Raw genomic sequence first — 23614 nt, 5'->3', positions numbered from 1 at the left:
TATGTGCGCTCAAGCGTTGCGAGCAGTGGAGAGGCTGAAGCGAGAGAGAGGTGACACGTATAGACATGTTCCAACGCGTACGTTAGGCGTGCATCAGGTCTATTGCGCGTGAACTGATGAGAGTCGGTGGTGTAGCGATTGGCGGTCGCAGTATTGAAGCGAGCGGTGGTAGCGGCAAGTGTTGCAGGTGAAGGGACGAGGTGGCAGCTGCGGGTGCTGCGGTGAGTGCGGGGAGGGCGAGGGAGTGACGCCAGCGTACACTGCGAGGGGAGCGTGACGTCAACGAGCAGCTGCAGCATGACCTACTTGGCACCGCTCCAAATCCTGCGGCGAGGGGAGAGCGCTGCGGCACGTTCGTATGAACGTACGAAGGAACAGCGTTACGCAGGCTAGTCAAAAAGCTGCTTCGCATCCGATAATAGTCGAACGAATTTTCCGCTCGTTATAGCGGAGAGAGCGAAGTACAGTGGAGTTCCAGCGGAGCGCATTGCTGCGTCACTTGTTGAACATGGTTGAGAGTACTGTTGATCGAGTAGAAGCTGTGCCTGGAGAACGTTCGCACTCTTGTCCGCTCTGCACGCTCCGCTGAAAGGACGAAATGAGCGGGGAGCGACTCGCTCCGTAAAATCGCTGGCTTGCTCAACGTGCCGCGCATGCGCAGTTTGCGTTCCGCTCGTTAGCTGGGCCAGCTGAGTCGCTCAGCTATTGATTGATTTGTGGGGTTTAACGTCCTAAAACCACCATTTGATTATGAGAGACGCCGTAGTGGAGGGCTCCGGAAATTTTGACCACCTTGGGTTCTTTAACGTGCACCCAAATCTGAGCACACGGGCCTCCAACATTTCCGCCTCCATCGGAAATGCAACCACCGCAGCCGGGAATCAAACCCGCGACCTGTGGGTCAGCAGCCGAGTACCTTAGCCACTAGACCACAGTCGCTCAGCTATTACTAGACATATTTAGTTGCGCGTCTGTAGCAGCCATGCGAACACAGCCTCCCATTGCGAATGGCTGCTGCGGACGCGTAACTTAATCTGTCTACTCTCTAATGACATCGTGGTTTTGGCACGTAACACCCCAGATATTGTTATTTCATCTGCGTTCCGACCCTACCTTTGGCACAACGATTCCCGATAGGTCTATCAGTCTACAAGGAAGGGTCACTTGTCATCACACAGCTGTCAAAGCGCGACCTATGCGTTGACGTGGGCTGTGGACCGGGCCAGAGCACTGAGCTGTTTTGTCCCTTCTTCAAGAACGTGGTTGGCGCTGACATCAGTCACTCACAAATCGAGGAGGCCGATGCCACGAGGAAACACGGCAACGTCACCTACATGTGAGCCATTGTCGTGTTGATACTTTCTAACGTTTCAGGTTGGCTAATGTGCGTACCATCAGCACTTAATTGCCCAGTTTATGCGAAAAAGTAAAGGTTAAACTTATTTCTTTGATGCGATAGCGAGAACAAACTGGCTTGTCGAGTCATGGTGGTCGACCATTGAAGTGGACTTTATGATTAGCTCTGGTCAGGAATGTTTGCGGCCTTTAGTTATTTCGTGATAGGTTTCCTTTTTAGTGATATATAACTGTACTACTACCGGTACGAACCAACGAGTATTAAAATTTTTATTATTCGTTCTTTGTACAAACACAGAAAACAACTTTGTGCATGCATTAGACCTTAAAGCTCAGCTAACGTCAATTTCTTCTTCGTCCTCTTCGCACGCACGTTGTCACGGCAACCTGCATGTGCAGTGTCGGATTGTTCTACTCTCTCATGCACCCTACTCTGTCGGTCAACGGGAGCCGGCGGGAGCGCGCGCCTCGAGACCTCCATTATGAATAGGAGAGCAAGCTACAAGCAGGGGCGAAGGATGCAGCACAGTATAGTACTCCCTTGAAGAAATGCTCAGAAATCGGGAATAGTTAAACCTTGCATTTGAGTAAGATTGCGAAGGCCAAGTAAATAAAAAAAATCTGTATAAAGACCAGTGTTTAAATGACCCTAAAAGCAAGTCGGTTATGCGTGGTTTCGAGTGCACTATTCTACGCCTTTGACTGCATACAGAAGAGTTCGGATGATGCCATCCCACTTCCCAGACGGCGTACAGTACGCGTATTGAAAGCTGTTTTGATGCCTGCTTAATTGTTCTCTGTGCTATCAAGAAAATGGTGTAGTGGTTCGTTTGCCCTAATAATTCAGAGGTGTACTCTTTAAAATGTTCTGCAGAGGACGTAGTGTAAGAACGTCTGGCCGATAAATGTTCTTGTTCTTTTTTTTTGCGTGCCTTGTCACAACGTGGGTATATGTCAGCCTAGACTGTTTAAAAATGTAAGTGTGACCTATTTCCAGGAACAAAATATTTCATGCTATTAAAGGACATAAGAAAATAGGTTTATCGTACAAGTGGTGTTGCTATGTTGACCAGTGTGCTAACAATAGCAAACCGGGACGTTTCTGTAGGACACCTCCACTGCACTGATAATTTGTTGCTCTCATTTTGAGCTTCTCGTCATTGTCCAAAAATTCACGAGAATAAGCAGCAAGCCATAAGTTAGAATGGTAAACATTAGGGATACGGCATGAGGAGGTTCTTTGTTCGTTGTGTGTCTACCAAGCGTTATTGGTCGAGACAGCGCATACTGTCAAATTGTCCAACAATCCACTGTGTATCGGATGCTCGAACTTCCTCTGGCACACGTGCTGACTCAGCTTCTCCATCTGCGACAGGGAAGCGAGTGCCGAGAACTTGCCGCTGCGCAGCAACTCGGTCGCGCTGGTGTCGGTGGTGAACGCGATCCAGTGGTTCGACCAGGAAGCCTTTTTCTCCGAAGTGCGGCGCGTTCTGGTCGAGAATGGCGTCCTCTTCGCGGCCATGCACCACCTGAGGGCTCTGCTCGAACCAGGAATGGACAACTGTCTGTTCCAGGTATATACCACAACTGGAACAAAAAACAAATACTGCGCTAAGCTCTAAACACTGTTCTAAATGCAGTTCCACTAACGCGAAGCCTGTGGAAGTGCATAGCTCGGGCAACCCAGCCATACCCTTGATGCTTGCCACCGCCTCGTCAATCGTGCGCTTGCTGAGGTGTGGTGGCCGTCTTTTCTCTCGCAGTGTCTGCATCAGTCGCATGGTTCCGATGCTTCTGTCGTGGTTTTAGCTGAATTGTTTCAATAAATTCTTGTTCATTTCTGTAGTCTATATCATTTTAGATAATGCTCATTTTTCATTAGTCTTAAGAATTGTGTGCCTTGTTTCAGTGCTATACTTACTACCGAGTGGCTGTACGACTTGAAACAGTCCGGGGACGCAAAGCCGGGCCCCTAAAGTTTTACGCACTTAAAAAGCTTGGTTTGGAATGTTTGGTTTATGCTAAATATAGTACGTACCGCGTAAAAAAATATAGAGATGAGCATGGCCCGCACCTTACCATCAGCCAGAAGCCTATGATGGTGGTGCCTTCAGGTGATAAAGATTTTGACTATGAAAATTATGAAAATTTCCTCTGAAGAAATGCTGCCTAGCGAGAAAAAAACATTCTGCGCAGCTGAGAAAAGAGAAGTTCTCGGACTACTTGCTGTCCCGCCATATGTATTGGGATGAGGGATATGACAGCATCAAGGTACCCTTCAAGGGTGTACGGAGGTGAGAGCCCTTTTATTTATTCATTATTTTCTATACATCCAGGTCCACAGCCTGTTTTTTTTTCAACCGAGGCAAGAATATATAAGTAACGCTGCATGAACGACAGAGGAAGGCGCGTCGAAAACACTGCCACGTCGAGTTTGTTGAGTTCTTCATTATTGGACCTCCCACGGGAATAGCTTTACATAGCGTGCTTTTGCACCGTCTTCATCGCCATTTCGATTTAATGAAAAGCAATCAGAATGGAAGGTCATGTTCTTACCTTACCGCTGGTAGTCGAAAAGACCACTGGCGTCTTGGTAATTTTATTGTAGATGCGGGATAATAATCACTGGATAAACACAATAGTTATGCAAAATTAGGCTGTGGTTCAGTAAGAAATCAGGCCACAGTAATACAGACAAATTCCCGGAATCGGCTATAGGGAGTCGCATCATAGAGGATTTCTGTAGGCGCCAGAAAAATGCATATTGCGTCCAGCGAAACAACAACAACAAAAAAAAAAACCCTTTGAACTCTAGGCAAAGATTTTCATGTGTGTAAAGTAACACACTCGAAGTAAATGAAAGTCTGGCCGCAAAAACTTTCTGTTAGCCCGGTAAGCGAGTGTTTCGTTGGATCAGTTAATGTGCTGTCTACGTGGATCGAATGGCTACGCCATGATCTAATTTGGTTCGTCCTTCGGTGCACGCAGGAAGACGACCCTGAACCAGAGCAAGCTCACGGTGGCGGCCTTGATGGACCACATCAACACGTGGAGCTTGGTGATCATGATGCGCGAACAAGAGCCGGCAAGAGCCGAGGCCACGCTCGCCGAATTCAGGGACAGGTACACATACGCTTGCGCCATGCTCGGCCACATATCTAATCTATCTGCAACATATATCTCCCTCTATTGAACTGTAAAAGAGTCAATTTCTTTTTCATTTCTTAAGTCTGTGCTTAGGTATAATAAGCTTTAATTAACGAATACGCGTGCAGGTTTGCTTCGTGTATAAAGTCTCGTAATGCGCGGTGATGAGGTCCACGAATACAGCGGTCGAAGTCAGGCAGTCGGTCGGGCCTGGGGCCTGTTGCACGGAGGAGATGACAATGGCTCAAACGTAGACCCTTGCAAGTCCGCAATAAGAGCGAGGCAGTTACATCATCGACTGGGGCGTCGCGAAATGGGCACGATGTGCCTTACGGGCCTCGGTACTTTTGCGCCCAAAGGGTGGTCCCGTTGGTCACGGTGGCTAAAGGGGGGTCAATTCTACGATGAACTGTAGAAGAGTCAGGATGGGGGCTACTCGGCTTACGCTTCATCTTACAGCGCAATCAAGTATGAGCAAAAGAACCTCTCGAAGTGTTGTACAGCGAAAGCACAAAAAAAAAGAAAAGAAATACCAATGGCAGTCACAATGGGTTGTTCAGTCCAATTTCATCTTGAGGTCACCGGAAAGGCTGCATCTTGTAAGTTATCACGCTGCTTGCAGTACCAATATGGTATACATCTTATTTGAGTGAAATGCCTTATGTTGATTTGTTTACTTATTGCATTTCTTGTTGCGTTAGTTTTATTTTCATGGTATTCAACTTCCAACATTTCTTAACTGACGTGTTTAGTTCGACTCATTAGAAAGTTACCCCGCCTTTCTTTTAAAAACTGGTATGAAATAATGCCTGAATACAAATTGTATGTTAAAAGGGGTGCTGAAATTCTGCTACTAAAGATCCATGGAAGCCTTCTTGTGAGTCAGTCCGAAAGGTTATCGGTAGCCGGTTTACCAGAATCTGTACAGGTGTCGGTTGTCGAGGGTCTGCTTAAAAGATGCCATTTGGACAGTAGCGCTCAGGACGCGGCCACCCAACAGCTGAAAAGTAGGAGCAGAGTGGCATTAGTGCCTTACCTGCACAAAACGACTCATAGTTTAAAGAAAATGGCTAGTCAAATGGACATCAAAGTAGTGTTTTCAGCATCGCAAAAACATGGCAGTTCAAGTCGCTTGGCAGACCCGCACCGCAGAATAGCTGTCGGGTGCTCCAAGGACCATCGCGACCCTCTTGTGGATTGTGTACAAGAGGCGGTTTACGAACTCCTGCAGACCTGTGGTAATAAAAATGTAGGTCAGACGTCAATATATATGCCTTAACGATCGTCTTCGTTAACACAAGTTAAACGTTAGAAACAAGAACAATTACGGCCGTTCGTCTGCACATTGCTTGGAATGCGGTTGCGCACCTATGTGTATGAATATACTGGCGAAACATAAAAACTTCCAAGAAATAACTCAATCCCACGCTCTCTCTCGAAATAGAAACACGTGTGTGAGTGTCCCAACAATTGACCTTTCAGATTGGAGAGAGGGTTTCTCTGGTTGGCTAATGGGTTGACTGGTGACGCCACTTTGCAAGTATGAATAGGCTGGTGTTTCCTCTCTAATATAGTTGTATGAGAACACATAATTTTGTCACTTCTTTTGAGAGTGATGGAGAAGCAAACATGTTAGCATGACAATTAAAACTGTTTTTTAGGATAATGTGCGCTGCCCGACAGTTGTAGTTATTAAGTGACCAAACAGCGCAAGTTCATGCATGTGGTGTGAGGTCTGGTGCACATGCACAATTGTCTACAGGCTCAGTTTTTGTTCCCAGAGTCGCAGGCGGCACTGTACTAGTCGCATACGCCTTGGAGCGTCGTAGCTCATTGATCTGTGTGTACGAAAAAGAATGCACGCAGCTTACAAAAAGTCGTGCGGGGCTGGGGCCCAGTAGAGCCGGTAGCACTCGGCCGGTCCTGGCTTCGTTAGGCACGCGTGCATTCGCACACCGATGCACGAGCCTGTTTACGGGATGAATTGTAAATCACGAGTACTGGATAGGTATCTATCGGGTTTGATTGCTTATTGCTTGGAAAATACAGCACTAATTAGCAGTTGAATGATGGAAATATTTTTTTTTCTCTTTTTAACTCTATTTCTCTTGCTCTTTGTAGCATTTCATTGCTTTTTCTTTCGCTTTCGCCCTTTCTCTCTCTCTCTCTCTTTCTTATATATAGATAAATATATATATATATATATATATAGAGAGAGAGAGAGAGAGAAAGAGAGAGAGAGAGCAGGCTTTTCAAGTGTCTCTTTCCAGGGCACACCTTCTAAACCTTGTTTGTGCTTTGCATCCCGCAGGCTCCTGTCAAAACTGCACCAGCACCCCGGCCAAGAACCAGAGATCAACGTCGCCTTCATGACGTCATACGTTATGTGCAGAAAATAATATCTCGGCGATTCGCGGTTGAGTGACAAGATGCATGCTTGTACCTTTTTTGTCATTCTATGCATTAAGTTGCACATGTCAAGCCAAAGCAATTGATGTGGCTATGAGTGAGAACTTGAACGTGTATAAGAACTGAGAAATTGTGTTTGCGTTGTTGGCTTAATATGCTGAAAACAAGGTAAATCAATGTGAAACAAACGTTATCAATCCCTATATTTAGGAATCGGTATAACACGAAGGTGAAACGTGTCCTCGCAGAGGTCCGTGAGCATTCATTGTGCATTGTTTTGCCACAACGGAGAAGAAATAAATGCTGCAGAAACAAAGTGAAATGCCACAGGAAGAAAGGTAAGCAGCAAAAAACTTGCAGCGCACACCTCAAACTCGCACGAAATGAGCATACACAGGTCTACTAGCGCGCACAAACTGTCACAATGCTTACTTTCTATGTGAGCAGCACGCTCCTTTTGTAAACGCGGCCGCGGCAGCGAGGAAATTCACGTTCATGCTCTTTAACCTGCAACTTGAAAGCAAACTTTCAGTGGAAGCGCACACAAGAGGTACAAAGCACCAGAATCCCGGGATAATAGCTCGCGCCAGTCAGCCTCCTCGCTTGACAACTTCACACTTTGACCACGCCATGTGTAGGCGCGCGCGCACAGCTACGCGCGGGGTTGCGTGGCACGACAAACGATGTTAAAAGTTCTCTTGGACCATTTTTCAAGTAACCATGGAATGAATTCACTTGAAGAGCTTCTTGCCTCACGAATTCAACATCGCAAAAATTTTAAGAATCTGTCAAGTGCGAGTGGAGTTACAAAGGTTTGTCGCATGCTGAAATTGCATTCACTCTTCTATCGTCCCGACGAAAACGCTAGAAGCTAAGCAGGAAGAAATGACATGGCCACAGAAAAACGTCACGCATGCCCATGACCTTGAGCACTTTTATTCTTTTTTTTTCCTTCGAATGCATGGCTTTCTCAGTGTGATCGCGCGCGCACGCGTGGACAAGTAGCGGCCTCCCGTGGCGATCTCTGTAAGAAGTGAGCGCGCCTTGTTCAATTCAGCCAATGGCTGATAGATGGGCTTGCTACGTGTTATTTTTGGGTATATTGCGTGATTTGTCGAGAGAACAGACAATTTTTAACTGACTTTGAGAATTTATTTTAATTTCCAGGCCGGGTACTGTGCTATAATATTTGGCTCGCCCGTTGTCGGGAACCTCTACTACCGATCGGCAGCGTTTTCTGACCATGCTCAAAAAGTGTTTCGAGGCCCCTTTAAGAGCACGCTCGCCCAACGGGCGCCCATTGTGCCATCCCAAGTACTTAAGTTGCCGCGCCGAAAGCGCGCTGAAGTTTACGAGCCCCGAGGAACACCAGGGGTAGATGGTGTATGTAAATAAATCGCCGTTAGCATGTAGGAAAAGGGCTTAGTAGTTAACGTCGCGCAGGGAGGAGTGCGAGGTCACTTGTGGGATGTCCCGCTGCAGAACCTTCTCATTTGTTCTAATATATGAAGATTTATTTTACAACGTCATATACATGACGGAAGTAAGTCAGCGGAGCCGTGGTAGAACCTGGCATGAAACACTTCCAAGAAAAAAAAAAGCCCTCGACGTCCACTCACGGGAGGCCTAGGCCCGGCCCCTAAACCTGCTGGTTTCTTAGAATAAAGTTTATTCCTCGTCCTCCTCCACCAACATAAATGATTTACTGACCCCCGCGCAAAAAAAAAAAAAAAAATTCGGTAGTAGGCGCGCATTTGCAATGCTATCTTTTGTCATTCTTTTGAAAAGCGTAGCATCCGCTGAAACACTTGCAAGGAATTTCTTGCCATTTGTTCCTGCAGTGGCTGACGACGATGAGGAATTATGGCTGAAGTGGGTACGCGCCACAGCTAATAGGGGAGCAAGTACAAACTTTTGTAATGGGTTGGAGCATTGGACGGCTTACTCGTTACGCTATTCGCGACGACTGGTTGTTCATTCGCTCTTTTAAAACGCTTTATCAGTCGTTTCAACTCAATTGATTTCCCGACATCAAGCCTGCCTAGGGCAAGTTTGCCAACAAGTCACAGCACCGGCGTAGCTCAGTGGTAGAATACTGGGCTGGCACCCAGCAGACCCGGGTTTCGAGCCCCACTGTGTCTTTGGTGCTAGTTTTTTTTTCTAATTTCATTGATTGATTGATATGTGAAGTTTAACGTCTCAAAACCACCATATGATTATGAGAGACGCCGTAGTGGAGGGCTCCGGAAATTTCGACCACCTGGAGTTCTTTAACGTGCACCCAAATCTGAGCACACGGGCCTACAACATTTCCGCCTCCATTGGAAATGCAGCCGCTGCAGCCGGGATTGGAACCCACGACCTGCGGGCCAGCAGCCGAGTACCTTAGTCGCTAGACCACCGTGGCGGGCTTTTTTTCTAATTTCACGTGATGTGGTTACGGACACCGGCGGCAGCGGCGGTGGTGGACAACTGCGTGTGATCCGAGTTGTAATCTCATAACAGCTTTCGTTGTAAAAAGCACTCGGCGGATTGCAACGTTATGTGACTATATGTATGGGGCCGTGACCACTATGAACAAGTCATTTTCAAAGCGAGATGGAGGCTTGGAATGAGAAAACGTGAAACGGGCAATGTCAACATAGCCAATGTTTGTACAGGAAATACTGTCATCGTCAGTGTGAAGTGTTATTGAAACATTGTCTCCAGAGACATTATCTCTTCAAAGATTTCTATGTGACGACTACATTGTGGTAACACGACATAGTCAAAGCCGTATACGGCTTCAGCAGAACGGAGATGACACGCCATAGATGATCTCGAAGATGGTGTCAATATTGTGAATTCAGAAATCACGTAGCCTATCCCCCAGAGTGGGCAGGGGCCAATGATGCAAGGTCCATCATCATCATTATCATCATCATCATCATCATCATCATCATGACCATTGAAGTGGACTTTATGATTAGCTCTGGTCAGGAATGTTTGCGGCCTTTAGTTATTTCGTGATAGGTTTCCTTTTTAGTGATATATAACTGTACTACTACCGGTACGAACCAACGAGTATTAAAATTTTTATTATTCGTTCTTTGTACAAACACAGAAAACAACTTTGTGCATGCATTAGACCTTAAAGCTCAGCTAACGTCAATTTCTTCTTCGTCCTCTTCGCACGCACGTTGTCACGGCAACCTGCATGTGCAGTGTCGGATTGTTCTACTCTCTCATGCACCCTACTCTGTCGGTCAACGGGAGCCGGCGGGAGCGCGCGCCTCGAGACCTCCATTATGAATAGGAGAGCAAGCTACAAGCAGGGGCGAAGGATGCAGCACAGTATAGTACTCCCTTGAAGAAATGCTCAGAAATCGGGAATAGTTAAACCTTGCATTTGAGTAAGATTGCGAAGGCCAAGTAAATAAAAAAAATCTGTATAAAGACCAGTGTTTAAATGACCCTAAAAGCAAGTCGGTTATGCGTGGTTTCGAGTGCACTATTCTACGCCTTTGACTGCATACAGAAGAGTTCGGATGATGCCATCCCACTTCCCAGACGGCGTACAGTACGCGTATTGAAAGCTGTTTTGATGCCTGCTTAATTGTTCTCTGTGCTATCAAGAAAATGGTGTAGTGGTTCGTTTGCCCTAATAATTCAGAGGTGTACTCTTTAAAATGTTCTGCAGAGGACGTAGTGTAAGAACGTCTGGCCGATAAATGTTCTTGTTCTTTTTTTTTGCGTGCCTTGTCACAACGTGGGTATATGTCAGCCTAGACTGTTTAAAAATGTAAGTGTGACCTATTTCCAGGAACAAAATATTTCATGCTATTAAAGGACATAAGAAAATAGGTTTATCGTACAAGTGGTGTTGCTATGTTGACCAGTGTGCTAACAATAGCAAACCGGGACGTTTCTGTAGGACACCTCCACTGCACTGATAATTTGTTGCTCTCATTTTGAGCTTCTCGTCATTGTCCAAAAATTCACGAGAATAAGCAGCAAGCCATAAGTTAGAATGGTAAACATTAGGGATACGGCATGAGGAGGTTCTTTGTTCGTTGTGTGTCTACCAAGCGTTATTGGTCGAGACAGCGCATACTGTCAAATTGTCCAACAATCCACTGTGTATCGGATGCTCGAACTTCCTCTGGCACACGTGCTGACTCAGCTTCTCCATCTGCGACAGGGAAGCGAGTGCCGAGAACTTGCCGCTGCGCAGCAACTCGGTCGCGCTGGTGTCGGTGGTGAACGCGATCCAGTGGTTCGACCAGGAAGCCTTTTTCTCCGAAGTGCGGCGCGTTCTGGTCGAGAATGGCGTCCTCTTCGCGGCCATGCACCACCTGAGGGCTCTGCTCGAACCAGGAATGGACAACTGTCTGTTCCAGGTATATACCACAACTGGAACAAAAAACAAATACTGCGCTAAGCTCTAAACACTGTTCTAAATGCAGTTCCACTAACGCGAAGCCTGTGGAAGTGCATAGCTCGGGCAACCCAGCCATACCCTTGATGCTTGCCACCGCCTCGTCAATCGTGCGCTTGCTGAGGTGTGGTGGCCGTCTTTTCTCTCGCAGTGTCTGCATCAGTCGCATGGTTCCGATGCTTCTGTCGTGGTTTTAGCTGAATTGTTTCAATAAATTCTTGTTCATTTCTGTAGTCTATATCATTTTAGATAATGCTCATTTTTCATTAGTCTTAAGAATTGTGTGCCTTGTTTCAGTGCTATACTTACTACCGAGTGGCTGTACGACTTGAAACAGTCCGGGGACGCAAAGCCGGGCCCCTAAAGTTTTACGCACTTAAAAAGCTTGGTTTGGAATGTTTGGTTTATGCTAAATATAGTACGTACCGCGTAAAAAAATATAGAGATGAGCATGGCCCGCACCTTACCATCAGCCAGAAGCCTATGATGGTGGTGCCTTCAGGTGATAAAGATTTTGACTATGAAAATTATGAAAATTTCCTCTGAAGAAATGCTGCCTAGCGAGAAAAAAACATTCTGCGCAGCTGAGAAAAGAGAAGTTCTCGGACTACTTGCTGTCCCGCCATATGTATTGGGATGAGGGATATGACAGCATCAAGGTACCCTTCAAGGGTGTACGGAGGTGAGAGCCCTTTTATTTATTCATTATTTTCTATACATCCAGGTCCACAGCCTGTTTTTTTTTCAACCGAGGCAAGAATATATAAGTAACGCTGCATGAACGACAGAGGAAGGCGCGTCGAAAACACTGCCACGTCGAGTTTGTTGAGTTCTTCATTATTGGACCTCCCACGGGAATAGCTTTACATAGCGTGCTTTTGCACCGTCTTCATCGCCATTTCGATTTAATGAAAAGCAATCAGAATGGAAGGTCATGTTCTTACCTTACCGCTGGTAGTCGAAAAGACCACTGGCGTCTTGGTAATTTTATTGTAGATGCGGGATAATAATCACTGGATAAACACAATAGTTATGCAAAATTAGGCTGTGGTTCAGTAAGAAATCAGGCCACAGTAATACAGACAAATTCCCGGAATCGGCTATAGGGAGTCGCATCATAGAGGATTTCTGTAGGCGCCAGAAAAATGCATATTGCGTCCAGCGAAACAACAACAACAAAAAAAAAAACCCTTTGAACTCTAGGCAAAGATTTTCATGTGTGTAAAGTAACACACTCGAAGTAAATGAAAGTCTGGCCGCAAAAACTTTCTGTTAGCCCGGTAAGCGAGTGTTTCGTTGGATCAGTTAATGTGCTGTCTACGTGGATCGAATGGCTACGCCATGATCTAATTTGGTTCGTCCTTCGGTGCACGCAGGAAGACGACCCTGAACCAGAGCAAGCTCACGGTGGCGGCCTTGATGGACCACATCAACACGTGGAGCTTGGTGATCATGATGCGCGAACAAGAGCCGGCAAGAGCCGAGGCCACGCTCGCCGAATTCAGGGACAGGTACACATACGCTTGCGCCATGCTCGGCCACATATCTAATCTATCTGCAACATATATCTCCCTCTATTGAACTGTAAAAGAGTCAATTTCTTTTTCATTTCTTAAGTCTGTGCTTAGGTATAATAAGCTTTAATTAACGAATACGCGTGCAGGTTTGCTTCGTGTATAAAGTCTCGTAATGCGCGGTGATGAGGTCCACGAATACAGCGGTCGAAGTCAGGCAGTCGGTCGGGCCTGGGGCCTGTTGCACGGAGGAGATGACAATGGCTCAAACGTAGACCCTTGCAAGTCCGCAATAAGAGCGAGGCAGTTACATCATCGACTGGGGCGTCGCGAAATGGGCACGATGTGCCTTACGGGCCTCGGTACTTTTGCGCCCAAAGGGTGGTCCCGTTGGTCACGGTGGCTAAAGGGGGGTCAATTCTACGATGAACTGTAGAAGAGTCAGGATGGGGGCTACTCGGCTTACGCTTCATCTTACAGCGCAATCAAGTATGAGCAAAAGAACCTCTCGAAGTGTTGTACAGCGAAAGCACAAAAAAAAAGAAAAGAAATACCAATGGCAGTCACAATGGGTTGTTCAGTCCAATTTCATCTTGAGGTCACCGGAAAGGCTGCATCTTGTAAGTTATCACGCTGCTTGCAGTACCAATATGGTATACATCTTATTTGAGTGAAATGCCTTATGTTGATTTGTTTACTTATTGCATTTCTTGTTGCGTTAGTTTTATTTTCATGGTATTCAACTTCCAACATTTCTTAACTGACGTGTTTAGTTCGACTCATTAGAAAGTTACCCCGCCTTTCTTTTAAAAACTGGTATGAAATAATGCCTGAATACAAATTGTATGTTAAAAGGGGTGCTGAAATTCTGCTACTAAAGATCCATGGAAGCCTTCTTGTGAGTCAGTCCGAAAGGTTATCGGTAGCCGGTTTACCAGAATCTGTACAGGTGTCGGTTGTCGAGGGTCTGCTTAAAAGATGCCATTTGGACAGTAGCGCTCAGGACGCGGCCACCCAACAGCTGAAAAGTAGGAGCAGAGTGGCATTAGTGCCTTACCTGCACAAAACGACTCATAGTTTAAAGAAAATGGCTAGTCAAATGGACATCAAAGTAGTGTTTTCAGCATCGCAAAAACATGGCAGTTCAAGTCGCTTGGCAGACCCGCACCGCAGAATAGCTGTCGGGTGCTCCAAGGACCATCGCGACCCTCTTGTGGATTGTGTACAAGAGGCGGTTTACGAACTCCTGCAGACCTGTGGTAATAAAAATGTAGGTCAGACGTCAATATATATGCCTTAACGATCGTCTTCGTTAACACAAGTTAAACGTTAGAAACAAGAACAATTACGGCCGTTCGTCTGCACATTGCTTGGAATGCGGTTGCGCACCTATGTGTATGAATATACTGGCGAAACATAAAAACTTCCAAGAAATAACTCAATCCCACGCTCTCTCTCGAAATAGAAACACGTGTGTGAGTGTCCCAACAATTGACCTTTCAGATTGGAGAGAGGGTTTCTCTGGTTGGCTAATGGGTTGACTGGTGACGCCACTTTGCAAGTATGAATAGGCTGGTGTTTCCTCTCTAATATAGTTGTATGAGAACACATAATTTTGTCACTTCTTTTGAGAGTGATGGAGAAGCAAACATGTTAGCATGACAATTAAAACTGTTTTTTAGGATAATGTGCGCTGCCCGACAGTTGTAGTTATTAAGTGACCAAACAGCGCAAGTTCATGCATGTGGTGTGAGGTCTGGTGCACATGCACAATTGTCTACAGGCTCAGTTTTTGTTCCCAGAGTCGCAGGCGGCACTGTACTAGTCGCATACGCCTTGGAGCGTCGTAGCTCATTGATCTGTGTGTACGAAAAAGAATGCACGCAGCTTACAAAAAGTCGTGCGGGGCTGGGGCCCAGTAGAGCCGGTAGCACTCGGCCGGTCCTGGCTTCGTTAGGCACGCGTGCATTCGCACACCGATGCACGAGCCTGTTTACGGGATGAATTGTAAATCACGAGTACTGGATAGGTATCTATCGGGTTTGATTGCTTATTGCTTGGAAAATACAGCACTAATTAGCAGTTGAATGATGGAAATATTTTTTTTTCTCTTTTTAACTCTATTTCTCTTGCTCTTTGTAGCATTTCATTGCTTTTTCTTTCGCTTTCGCCCTTTCTCTCTCTCTCTCTCTTTCTTATATATAGATAAATATATATATATATATATAGAGAGAGAGAGAGAGAGAGAAAGAGAGAGAGAGAGCAGGCTTTTCAAGTGTCTCTTTCCAGGGCACACCTTCTAAACCTTGTTTGTGCTTTGCATCCCGCAGGCTCCTGTCAAAACTGCACCAGCACCCCGGCCAAGAACCAGAGATCAACGTCGCCTTCATGACGTCATACGTTATGTGCAGAAAATAATATCTCGGCGATTCGCGGTTGAGTGACAAGATGCATGCTTGTACCTTTTTTGTCATTCTATGCATTAAGTTGCACATGTCAAGCCAAAGCAATTGATGTGGCTATGAGTGAGAACTTGAACGTGTATAAGAACTGAGAAATTGTGTTTGCGTTGTTGGCTTAATATGCTGAAAACAAGGTAAATCAATGTGAAACAAACGTTATCAATCCCTATATTTAGGAATCGGTATAACACGAAGGTGAAACGTGTCCTCGCAGAGGTCCGTGAGCATTCATTGTGCATTGTTTTGCCACAACGGAGAAGAAATAAATGCTGCAGAAACAAAGTGAAATGCCACAGGAAGAAAGGTAAGCAGCAAAAAACTTGCAGCGCACACCTCAAACTCGCACGAAATGAGCATACACAGGTCTACTAGCGCGCACAAACTGTCACAATGCTTACTTTCTATGTGAGCAGCACGCTCCTTTTGTAAACGCGGCCGCGGCAGCGAGGAAATTCACGTTCATGCTCTTTAACCTGCAACTTGAAAGCAAACTTTCAGTGGAAGCGCACACAAGAGGTACAAAGCACCAGAATCCCGGGATAATAGCTCGCGCCAGTCAGCCTCCTCGCTTGACAACTTCACACTTTGACCACGCCATGTGTAGGCGCGCGCGCACAGCTACGCGCGGGGTTGCGTGGCACGACAAACGATGTTAAAAGTTCTCTTGGACCATTTTTCAAGTAACCATGGAATGAATTCACTTGAAGAGCTTCTTGCCTCACGAATTCAACATCGCAAAAATTTTAAGAATCTGTCAAGTGCGAGTGGAGTTACAAAGGTTTGTCGCATGCTGAAATTGCATTCACTCTTCTATCGTCCCGACGAAAACGCTAGAAGCTAAGCAGGAAGAAATGACATGGCCACAGAAAAACGTCACGCATGCCCATGACCTTGAGCACTTTTATTCTTTTTTTTTCCTTCGAATGCATGGCTTTCTCAGTGTGATCGCGCGCGCACGCGTGGACAAGTAGCGGCCTCCCGTGGCGATCTCTGTAAGAAGTGAGCGCGCCTTGTTCAATTCAGCCAATGGCTGATAGATGGGCTTGCTACGTGTTATTTTTGGGTATATTGCGTGATTTGTCGAGAGAACAGACAATTTTTAACTGACTTTGAGAATTTATTTTAATTTCCAGGCCGGGTACTGTGCTATAATATTTGGCTCGCCCGTTGTCGGGAACCTCTACTACCGATCGGCAGCGTTTTCTGACCATGCTCAAAAAGTGTTTCGAGGCCCCTTTAAGAGCACGCTCGCCCAACGGGCGCCCATTGTGCCATCCCAAGTACTTAAGTTGCCGCGCCGAAAGCGCGCTGAAGTTTACGAGCCCCGAGGAACACCAGGGGTAGATGGTGTATGTAAATAAATCGCCGTTAGCATGTAGGAAAAGGGCTTAGTAGTTAACGTCGCGCAGGGAGGAGTGCGAGGTCACTTGTGGGATGTCCCGCTGCAGAACCTTCTCATTTGTTCTAATATATGAAGATTTATTTTACAACGTCATATACATGACGGAAGTAAGTCAGCGGAGCCGTGGTAGAACCTGGCATGAAACACTTCCAAGAAAAAAAAAAGCCCTCGACGTCCACTCACGGGAGGCCTAGGCCCGGCCCCTAAACCTGCTGGTTTCTTAGAATAAAGTTTATTCCTCGTCCTCCTCCACCAACATAAATAATTTACTGACCCCCGCGCAAAAAAAAAAAAAAATTCGGTAGTAGGCGCGCATTTGCAATGCTATCTTTTGTCATTCTTTTGAAAAGCGTAGCATCCGCTGAAACACTTGCAAGGAATTTCTTGCCATTTGTTCCTGCAGTGGCTGACGACGATGAGGAATTATGGCTGAAGTGGGTACGCGCCACAGCTAATAGGGGAGCAAGTACAAACTTTTGTAATGGGTTGGAGCATTGGACGGCTTACTCGTTACGCTATTCGCGACGACTGGTTGTTCATTCGCTCTTTTAAAACGCTTTATCAGTCGTTTCAACTCAATTGATTTCCCGACATCAAGCCTGCCTAGGGCAAGTTTGCCAACAAGTCACAGCACCGGCGTAGCTCAGTGGTAGAATACTGGGCTGGCACCCAGCAGACCCGGGTTTCGAGCCCCACTGTGTCTTTGGTGCTAGTTTTTTTTTCTAATTTCATTGATTGATTGATATGTGAAGTTTAACGTCTCAAAACCACCATATGATTATGAGAGACGCCGTAGTGGAGGGCTCCGGAAATTTCGACCACCTGGAGTTCTTTAACGTGCACCCAAATCTGAGCACACGGGCCTACAACATTTCCGCCTCCATTGGAAATGCAGCCGCTGCAGCCGGGATTGGAACCCACGACCTGCGGGCCAGCAGCCGAGTACCTTAGTCGCTAGACCACCGTGGCGGGCTTTTTTTCTAATTTCACGTGATGTGGTTACGGACACCGGCGGCAGCGGCGGTGGTGGACAACTGCGTGTGATCCGAGTTGTAATCTCATAACAGCTTTCGTTGTAAAAAGCACTCGGCGGATTGCAACGTTATGTGACTATATGTATGGGGCCGTGACCACTATGAACAAGTCATTTTCAAAGCGAGATGGAGGCTTGGAATGAGAAAACGTGAAACGGGCAATGTCAACATAGCCAATGTTTGTACAGGAAATACTGTCATCGTCAGTGTGAAGTGTTATTGAAACATTGTCTCCAGAGACATTATCTCTTCAAAGATTTCTATGTGACGACTACATTGTGGTAACACGACATAGTCAAAGCCGTATACGGCTTCAGCAGAACGGAGATGACACGCCATAGATGATCTCGAAGATGGTGTCAATATTGTGAATTCAGAAATCACGTAGCCTATCCCCCAGAGTGGGCAGGGGCCAATGATGCAAGGTCCATCATCATCATCATCATCATCATCATCATCATCATCATCATCATCATCATCATCATCAAATCACGTGTTGGTATTTGTATCGGCTTATCAGAAGAGATATTCGGGTGACGACGGAACGGTCGAACAAGTGAGAGTCGTTGGAGCCGGCAATTCAAACAACGAAAAGTGTCCGTACGTATCAGCGCGATAGCTGCGGTAGCGGAATGCTTTGACTTCGAGGCCCATCTTCGCAGTAGATGAAGCTGTCATAAAACCATACTTTGAAAAGCTTCCCTTGCACATTATAATATATACACTGGATCTCCTCATACGTACTATTATTGATTTTATTAACCCTGTTCAGTTTTCTACAATGTGTAACAAGCTTTCTTTCAATGCATCAGCGTGTGTCAAGGGCGCACAGAAGAAGAAGAGCAACAGGAAGAACGTGCAGCGTTCGGCTCATGCGGTGGGATTGGCAGAGTCGTAGTCACATCGAGAACAACGCTCGCAGTTCCTTCTGTATCATAACAGCTCGACTACTTCCTCGGCTCGTCGCCCACGTTCCCGTGACTTCGGCGAAAAAGGCGGCATCGTCGAACCACTGGATCGCGCTCACTGCCCACACCAGGGTGACCGAGTTGCTGCGTTGATGTCCACTTCCGGCGTTTTTCAAACGCAGCGTCAAAGCAGTGACCCTTCCTTCGGCGGTAAGGACATTCGCTGTCCTGCTAGTGTCCTGCCAGAAATCGACGCTTATACTTCTCGAAATATTTTTTTTCTTTGTGGGCAACAAAGGGGGCTAATCAACACAACAATGGAACGTGAGGGAAAGAACGTTCGCATTCGTCGCGAGCGAGTAGGATTTAGTAAGACGAAAACCTGCATCATCTCACTCCACAAGTTTTGTAAGTCACCACTCGCGTACAGTAACACTTGGCAGGTTATGGTATGATTACGTCATCATGGGATGCCACCATAACGTCGCGAATTGCCAAACTCTGTGACGTCACCAAACTATACATAGCATGACTTCACATGGTGACATCATCAGATAAATTCAATGCATGGTCAAAAGGTGGGCCATGGCAGCAAAAAACCAGGGTACAAGGAGATGAGTAGATCGACTGAGAAGCAAGAAATAGTGGGGTTCAGCTTCGAGTTGTCTTGGGCGAATGCTTAAAATACCCTGAGAGTTTTTAAGTGTGAAGCACTTCATAGGCCCAGTTTGTATTTCGTTATTTGCTTCTCGCCTGACCACGCTCAAACTCAAATAATAAACAGAGGTCTAAAAGAAGGCTAGGGATGCTCAAAACCAGTTTCAAAAAATAAATTACTCATATCTAAAGTAGTTTACAGAAATGACCCCGAAGAAAACCATGAGTAGCTTGCGAAGGAGTGCTAGAGTCGACTTGGAAGTTCCGTTCATCGCGATCACCTTGCCTGATGTGAACGCGTCCTTGCAAGTGGAGCACAGCATGAATTGCCTGTATAGTTTCTGTTGTTGTTACTTGTCCTGAGCTCTTGTTGGAGCACGCCACGCTGGTTCATCGCGACGCTACGCTGGAACACGTTCGTTCAACGCGCGTCTGCAGAAGCTCATGATTGGTGAGCGAGTGTAAGAGGGAGAGGCCACAGAGTCTTACCCAGCCCAAAGCACTGACAGGAATGCAGCAGCGCGTCAGCACGGGCCAGCTGTCACGCTTGCTAAGTAAGGGTCATCACGCCACACACCACCGGATAGAACTACGTCATAAGCTGCTTCGCATCTGAAATTTGGCTGGCTCTTGCACTGTGCAAGAGACGTGGACACCACGTCGCGAAGTAAGCGACTGCTCCTCCCACCGGTGATTCACCGGCCCTACATCTGAAGGAGGAAACAACCTGACTGAACTCGCACCCGTGGACACGTATTTCAACTGCCCTAAAACACAGGAAGTCGATAAAGCGGAGTAAATAGTAGGGTAAATGCTGCGCGCCGAGTTTGCGAATGTACCTAACGAGTTCTTACTCATGCCGTAGAAACCCTACATGCTTACCTGAAGCATTCACGTCATCGACGTTTTGGTAAACGGAGCAGTGTGAAGTATGAACGGAAATCGCTGGGTGCCCGTGCTAGGCATATCTCGGGTATCACAGGATCGGAGCTGCATTCAGTGTAGGATTTAGACTGCATCAGCGGTAGGCAACCTGCGGCGCGCGGCCCGCATGCGGCCCGCAACGGAGTATTATACGGGCCCCGGCCAGAGTATCCTATGTATAGCGCATCCATGATGGAACAGGGAAGAAGACGCATAGCAAAAACACAGTGCTACATGTGTATTCTGCTCAGTCCAGTTCTGTATGCGCTATACATCGGATGCTATGGATAACCAACGAGTCCGCCATGAAACCCCAGCTAGACGTTAGAAGTTCTCTCCTCCCTTTGTCACTTCCCATCTGACAGATCGACAAGGCACTGGCCTAATGCGCTTTACACTTGTAATCCTTGTTTGTAAGTTGCAACCGTCTCACAAGCCTGCACAAAATTAACATGCTATATTGGCAGCACTGTACATATACAGTGCTGCCAATATGCCGAATTTTCTTTTAGCCTAAACTCCCATCTCCCTACCATTTGTCGTCCAGCCCCCTGCAGTTTTCAGCTTTATGCAAAGTGTCTCTCCATCTAAAAATGTTACCGACACTTGAACGAGACCAAATGCTACACATTTTTTTAACCACTCGCTTTTATAACGCCTTGTGACATTGAAGGTATTGAAATAAATATATTTAGATAGGTACTTATGGGTTCAAACTTTTCTTGGTGTATGCATTTGAAACTGTGAGAAATATTCTGTTTTTGCAGCCAAGCTGGCCAATAAGACGTTTTCAAGGACCCTGGAGACTGAAAGCCATAACCGTGATCGAAAGTTCACGCAACTTCTCGTATTCCTTACGCCTGTCTACCTGCTTCCATTCGTCTTTGGCAGTAAGGTGAAGCATGCCGCAGAACTTACTACATAGTACTGCTGTAGTGCAGTTTAGTTTGAGCGCGAAGGAAAGAAACAATAACAAATATGGAAATGACAGTCGACATGATGATTTGCCTTCGCTATCAGCGTAACTTGTGACATACCATGACACATGAAGCGAGAATTTTCTACGGGTTCTGCTGAGAATTATAAATTTTGCTGACAAAAAATTCTTGCATTTCTTGGTTCTTGCGTGTGATGCAAACGTTTTGTTTGTTGCAGTAGTCTTAATAGCCACCACATATCCTCGATGCCGGTCGACAGGTGAGACCGAGCTAATGTTTCACATGTAAAACAGGAAGCAAACAAGAATAGCTCTGACCACAGGCTAGCTGCAATAACGATTTGCCGTTCGCTTTAGAGGTGTTTATCGCTATACCCCGAGGACACTGTTAGAGGTGGCAACCAAGAGTGGCGTATATCCACAAGAACAAACAGACCAGGCATCTACCACGAGGCTTAAAACGCGGAAATATTTTGTAAACACCTCGCCCCGAAAAGGGGTAGCGTTCGGGTTTGAATCCCAAGCCAGTACAAATATTTCGCCAAATAATAAGCTTTTCTTGCTGAGAAATGCGTATCATCTTGTAGCGTTAGTGCAGGAGAATATGGAGGCCGGATGGAATGAGGAATCCACGGAACGGAGAAGTTACTGAAGCTAACGTTTTGGCAAGTGGTGTTGTCGCCTTCAGGGCCAGAGCTGCCTTGAAGATTTCAACACCACTTGCTGAAAGTTGACTCCAGTGACACCGTATTCTTATTAAGCTTTAGCGCGACTCGGTATCAGCACAAAAAACACCAAAGGTGAGTAGAACTGAAATTGCGTGTGGAACGTACGAACCTATTAGCTGTATGTGAACGGATATGTGAAGTTTCGCTAATGTACACTTTAACATCGTATGTTGTACAGTCTCGAATTTTGTGCCCTTATTGTTGATCTTACAGCATATCTTGCCTACAAAAAAAAAAGAGTAGCCGGTGCCACCATAATGCCACCAACCTTTCTTAACCTCTCATATTTCACCATTTTAACTCATATATGCCCAGTGTCCAACATGTAGGACGCTTAAACATTTCAGTTTAACTCAAATGTTTTTTTTTCTGTAAAAAAAAAGCTAACGGCACTGAAGGTGTGTTTATGATTCCCTGTCCTCGTCACATGCAAATCTAGGTGATCCCTGGGCTAAAATAGCCACGTTTTTCCAGTCACAAAAGGGCTCTTTCGCCTGCGTGTAGCTGAGAGTCATATATACCGCAAAAAAAGTAATATGGAATGGAATTGTTCTCTATGCTGCTGACATTTCTGTCGATTGTTCGCCAGTTATTGGGTGTGCAGTAAGACTCGTAGGAAAATAATAGGTGCTAGTGTTTTTTGTTCGCGGTGTCTCAAACGTTGGTGTCCTACATATAGGACGGCTCCACAACCATTGTTCGAAAGAGTTTTTTTTAAAATAAAAGCCTTATTCTGTTGTCTGAGGTCGTAGAAGCAATCATTTTAGGGAAATAAATCAGTTTTGTTAATTTTCTTAACTTTGGGCATATATGCGTTATTAAAAAAAGGAACGAGAAACATGGGCGGCAGGATTAGCATTAATACCATTCGCCTTTTCCGTTCCTCGCTTATGTGTCTTTACTTCATGCTCATATTGAGCAACTGCGCTAAAGCTGAGGAATTTATCATCTCCTTAAAGCTTTAATTGTGTTACGACCTGTTCGATAGCAGCTTTCTCTTTCAAGGCAACGTATTTTGATGATTCACCGTGAAAGTAGCGTACTGTTCATGAAACTATTGGAACCTAGTAATAGACTGATTTAGTTGGGCTTCCGCAATGGCTCTGCGGATGCAGTCTGCCATTGGAAAAATTGCTGGTGGGCTGCGTCCGCAGAGCTGTTGCATACGCTCAACTAAACCTGTCTAATGAAAGCTGTGCCACGTTTACAGGAAGGCGTCAGCATCTACTGCGTCCTGGTGACCCTCGTCTGCCTCACGGGCGGTCTGCTGCCGCCCGTGGTAGCGGCCATTCTGCCGCTAGTCATATTACCTGTGGCTGGCATCTTACCTGCTGACCAACTGGCTGCGGAATTCCTAGGCGTAAGATTGCTTGTAAAGTTCCACGTTCGATTGTTTATGAACGCGTCCTTCAAAATGCTTTGCAGACATTGCGTCTCGCATGGAGTGCTTTCTATCTAAATGGCTTGACATGCGATCTTAAGGATTCTACCTGTTACACTCCGTTGCGATAGCAACATAACGGTTAATTAGTGAAGCAGCGCGAAAGACGGGAGTAGAAAAAGGCAGACAAGCAACCACATGTAGCGCTTGTTTGTGTATTTGTAAGGGCTAAGCTTTGGCGGCACGAAGCGAAATTGAGTCATGACGTCACCGTTGACGTCTTTTTGTTTCTCAAGTGGCGCAATCGCGTTTCACGTGCTGATAACGTTTGAAACGAC

General features: G+C 46.1%; 2 protein-coding genes across 2 annotated transcripts; both read left to right on the top strand.

Annotated features, from left to right (window-relative positions):
- The first annotated feature begins 297 nt into the window (after window positions 1-297).
- LOC142802776 (putative methyltransferase DDB_G0268948) lies at window positions 298-7100 on the top strand. The gene is made up of 6 exons (XM_075887815.1): window positions 298-356; window positions 1082-1336; window positions 2732-2930; window positions 3553-3650; window positions 4345-4479; window positions 6815-7100. Exons 1-6 carry the CDS (start codon window positions 298-300, stop codon window positions 6900-6902), a joined length of 834 nt encoding a protein of 277 aa, XP_075743930.1. The 3' UTR covers window positions 6903-7100.
- Window positions 7101-7233: 133 nt separating this feature from the next.
- Window positions 7234-15459, top strand: LOC142802775 (putative methyltransferase DDB_G0268948). The gene is made up of 5 exons (XM_075887814.1): window positions 7234-7250; window positions 11093-11291; window positions 11914-12011; window positions 12706-12840; window positions 15174-15459. Exons 1-5 carry the CDS (start codon window positions 7234-7236, stop codon window positions 15259-15261), a joined length of 537 nt encoding a protein of 178 aa, XP_075743929.1. The 3' UTR covers window positions 15262-15459.
- The last annotated feature ends 8155 nt before the right edge of the window (window positions 15460-23614 follow it).

This window comes from Rhipicephalus microplus, chromosome 3, assembly GCF_043290135.1.
Source record: "Rhipicephalus microplus isolate Deutch F79 chromosome 3, USDA_Rmic, whole genome shotgun sequence".
In the NCBI taxonomy this organism is placed as follows: Eukaryota; Metazoa; Arthropoda; class Arachnida; order Ixodida; family Ixodidae; genus Rhipicephalus; species Rhipicephalus microplus.
The sequence above is the reverse complement of the archived record's forward strand: the minus strand, read 5'-3'. Positions and strand labels throughout refer to the sequence as shown.